General features: G+C 42.7%; 1 protein-coding gene across 1 annotated transcript; it reads left to right on the forward strand.

The window, feature by feature from the left end:
• The first annotated feature begins 1,579 nt into the window (after positions 1 to 1,579).
• LOC120777732 lies at positions 1,580 to 4,231 on the forward strand. The gene is made up of 3 exons (XM_040109222.1): positions 1,580 to 2,062; positions 2,127 to 2,509; positions 2,562 to 4,231. Exons 1-3 carry the CDS (start codon positions 1,633 to 1,635, stop codon positions 4,128 to 4,130), a joined length of 2,382 nt encoding a protein of 793 aa, XP_039965156.1. The 5' UTR covers positions 1,580 to 1,632; the 3' UTR covers positions 4,131 to 4,231.
• The last annotated feature ends 243 nt before the right edge of the window (positions 4,232 to 4,474 follow it).

The raw sequence follows: 4,474 nt of genomic DNA on the forward strand, positions 1-4,474 counted from the left end.
ACCATCAAGTACTGCTGCCAGAACTCTGAGCTGTGAAGCCTAGCTCGTTGAAATATTTACATTTATAGCTAATAATAGCTTTTATAGAGGTTTGACTTTCTATTCCAGTTTGAATTGATTATCTGTATGGATGTCACATCATACGCTGAAGTTTATGTCATGCAGGATGTCAACGCTACGAAGTTTAATAAAGGCTTCATATCTAATTCTCATACTTCGTCTAGTTTTTTGAACTGTGAAGTTCGTCGATGTCTAGGACGAGTGCTATATAAGACAGAAGCAGAAGGGGGTGTTTCAGCATCTCTTTAATGTCTTCTCTGCGCTTTCTACATTTGTCTTCGTTAATAATGCCCATATGTATGCTATGTGATGGCTATGTTGTGACCTATGACCAGGTCAACAAGCGTTCTGAAATCTTTTAGAGACGAGTGCGTATCCTTGCATATGATCTTGGCGATCTTGAATTTCTGAAATTTTATTGTCTATCGTTTCTAGCGACATGGATATTTCTTGTACTGGTTTGGTATCTTAGTGGATGCCAAAAATGTTCTAGTTGATTTTACTGCAGAGTAATCTTACTTGTGCAGCCGTTGGAGAGCATCGCCAAGATCTGTTCTAGGAACTAGCCTAGGTCCCAAGTCGTGACGGTGAAGGCAGCGGTGTCCATTGCCAAATCAGCACCCGCGTGGATCCAACTTCATATTATTTACCAAACTAACGCCATATAATCAATCTTTGAGGTAGTAAATTTGGGATCTGATTTTTGAGGTTATGGTTTTCACTAAAAAAATGTGCATTGCACATCTACGATCTGATGATTTCGGCTATGCTGACATATCGGTGTGTATCAATTACATGATACGAAGAGTCAAGCTGGGAATTTCGATTCGATATTATGTAAAGTAGTTGTGGGCCGTGGTCACTGGAATAATATATGTATGTTTCAGAACATTGAGATTATGTTACGCTTTGGCAAATTGAGATGATTTCAATTCTGAAATAGTTATAGTTTCTAGAGTCTGTTCTTATAAAATATATCATATATCCAGGTGAGTTGGTTAGTTAAACGAGACTTCTTTACCATTTTTGGTTTATTTAAGTGGATAAAAAAATCGATGGGTAGTTGGGGCAGTCCTTGGGAAAATATCTCTATCTTATCCACTGTTGGCAATATCAAATTGTCGTTTTTCAAGATTTCTTTCTTTTAAGGTTTAAAGTCTGTGTCATATAAGACATTGGTACATTCCTTCTTTATTTAGGAAACAATATTCGAGAAGTCTAAAATTTATAGCAAGCTATTTATTTCAAAATACTTAAGTACTCGAATAATTGCTTTGCCGTTATTTTTCTATTTCAGGCCGCCTTGCATTTGTTTCCCCACAACGGCGACGGAATCACTACACTTTTTCATTTAAGTTCAAAATTTGTCTATCAATCACATACATATTTTTTTCTAATTTGGCACACAAAATTTTACGCGTTTTTATAAAATTTGGTCGCCTTTTATTTTATACATAATTATTATTAGAAATAAATATTATTAGTGCAAGAACAGATTGCACCGAGCCATAACAGAGAGCTTGTGAATTTTTATCGTTGTACATATATCCTTCGGACGTGAAAGGCTAAATTATGAATTGTGCCACATGCAAAGTGAACAAAATCGGCCCGAAGACTGCACCGTTCGGTGGCTACCTGTGCAGCAATGAGCACATGCAATGTGGCGACTGCAATGAGCGCACTGACGGTCAATGTGGCATTTGTGAGGCGTGTACTTCCTTCGTGCAGATGAATTTCAATCAACGCGAACGCAACACTTCGCCTGTGCGACGCTGTTACCCGATGGCACGACCAACACCAACAGCACAAAGTTTAGATGTGGAGAGCCACTCGGTTGCTGCCGCCACACTGGAAACGGACTCATCCTACGTATTCCCGAAAGCGCTGTATGCCGATATGGAGACACAGTCGAGCATCTCGCAGGAGCAGCTGAGTATGCACGAGTCGCATGATTGCTTCAGCGAGGATCAAGGCGAAGAGATTCATCAACATTTGATAGATGGTATAAATTTTCAAATTTTATTGTTTTCTTTTTCACTAATTGCTGGACAATCCACCAACAATAGCAGACGCAATGGCGGCTGCAATGGCTGCCGCCACAATGGCGCCATCACCGACGCCAATGTCCATGTCCATGTCGGTGCCATTGTCGATGAATCAGTACTTGCCGAACGCTCAGGAGCGCATACAAATGGAGACCATATTCTTCGGCAGCAATCATCAGCCACAGTCGGCATCAAATTTTACCTTTCAATTTCGTACTGAAAATGGTTTCATGCGTCTAATGCAGCAACGTGACTCAAGCGGACCGGCACTGGAGGTGATTGAAGCGCCGAAGAGCATACAGCTGACAACGGAGCATACAAATCTCTGCGATAATTCCTATGATGGCGGTTGTGAATTGGTGGGTAGCGTGGAGAAAGATAAAGGGCTTAACACAACTGCTGAAGTGAGTATAGTCACAGTTACCGTTACTTCTGGTACTTAACATTTAATGCTAGGATACCGAGGACGTCATACATACTTCCGAAATACGTTTTATGGATTCGACGGAGAGCATGAAGAACTATTTCTCCGGCGGCACAATGCATCCGATACTCAAGGTGAAGCATGAACCACCACGCACAAGCACGACCACTTACAGTCGCAACTTGCAACCGCAAGAGTCACTATCAATGAAGAAACTGCACGACTTTGAGACCCGTAATACCGCACATCCCGCCGAGCTGGTCGAGAGTTATTTGCGCAACTATGGACCACTTGCCTTCTGTCAATTTCCAGCTTACGCGTTCAGTCACAGTTGTCAGGCCAGTACTTGTGACAATCGCAATCAGTCCGTCATGCAGTCGCAGACGCTTTCGCAAAATCAAACACGCAACATCTCGGCATCCACCGAATCTGAGCCTACATTGGCCAGCACTAAGAAAACAGAGTTACCACCGGCCAAACACTTGCCACCAGATTATTTTGTTATGCAAGCTACGGGTGTGGCAACGCCGACACCTGGTACGCTGCCGGATGCGGATAAAATATCGCGTCCCAGCATTGATATACGCATGCAGAAGGTGCTGGAGACTTTCCAAGAAGATCCACGTACGCCAAATGTTAGTGATAAGCCCATCATAGATCAGTCGAAGAAGTTTTTGAAGATTATGGACGCCTTGGAGCCTGCGCCAGTGGCCGAACCGGTAATGCCGTTGATTCCGGAAAAGCATGACGATCAGCTGAGCTCTTGTGAGCTACCGGTCGATAAGGCAAGCATTGACATTATGGCACAGCTTTCAAATACGCATCGTGCCTTCTATAATCCACCAACAAACATTCGTATAAATGGCGCTTTTAACCAAACGACCAACGAACCACCACCACAATTCCAACTCGTCACCTGTTCCAATATAATGGCAGCGGAGCTTTTGCTCTCCAAAGGTCGCTTTATTAATATGAAGCCCACACCAGCCTGTCACTTGACCATACCACGTCCGCCCATCAAGTGTCCGGAATCGTCGTGTCAACGCATGATTTTTGTTTCGGACTTCAATAAACATCTGATTGTGGATCACAGCATGTTACCCATGGAGCGTATAGCGCCGCGTCAATGCAAAAATTTCTTCCTCGATCCAAAGTTGGCACATTGCGGTACTAGTAAATGTCACCTGCTCTATCTGATACGTGATAAAGTGACCGATTTGGGTAGCAGCAAATTCAAGGACTTCCTGCCGCTTTTAGTGATGACCACACGCGTTCGCCTCTCGGATTTATGCGGCATTGATGCACGTGAATTCGAAAAATCTGAACAGGGCGATACGAATCCAGAGTTTTTGATGATCTGGTTGACCGGTATTGTGCCGGAAGAGTTTCCCGTCACCACCAGTTTGACTGTGTGGTCGCGTTCGGGCCAAATACCCACTTGCCATATGGTGCATTCGGGCGAGATGTATTCGTTGCGCAAGTCGCAGGAAATCAGAAATGTCTGTCGCAGCGGTCAGATGTTATTACTCTCCAACTCCGAAGTACACTTACTCACCAATGCCGGCAAAGACATGCTGGAACTGCAAATTGTCATACATTAGGAGAGTGTATGCGTGCAACCCTGTGAGCTGCTTGTAAAGAAGTGGGCCTAATAGATAAATGTGGCTGTTGAAAATCTTGATGAGGAAGCTGCATAAGTTAGCCTGCACATTTTCATATAAACAAAAACATTTAAACGTACAATCCGTTATCCAATATATATATTTTATATACACTTTAGTTAAACAGTAAAAAAATGTAGAGTTGCTGAAGGAAAAAATTCACGCAACTTACGAATAAATATTGTTCATTCATAAATATATACATATGTACATGTAGGCTCTGAAAGCGTTAGTCGTTGGACTCCAAGTGGTGTTTTCTGTTTCATACCTACTCCACATTACAC

The sequence above is a fragment of the Bactrocera tryoni genome, chromosome 5 (genome assembly GCF_016617805.1).
Source record: "Bactrocera tryoni isolate S06 chromosome 5, CSIRO_BtryS06_freeze2, whole genome shotgun sequence".
Taxonomy (NCBI): Eukaryota; Metazoa; Arthropoda; class Insecta; order Diptera; family Tephritidae; genus Bactrocera; species Bactrocera tryoni.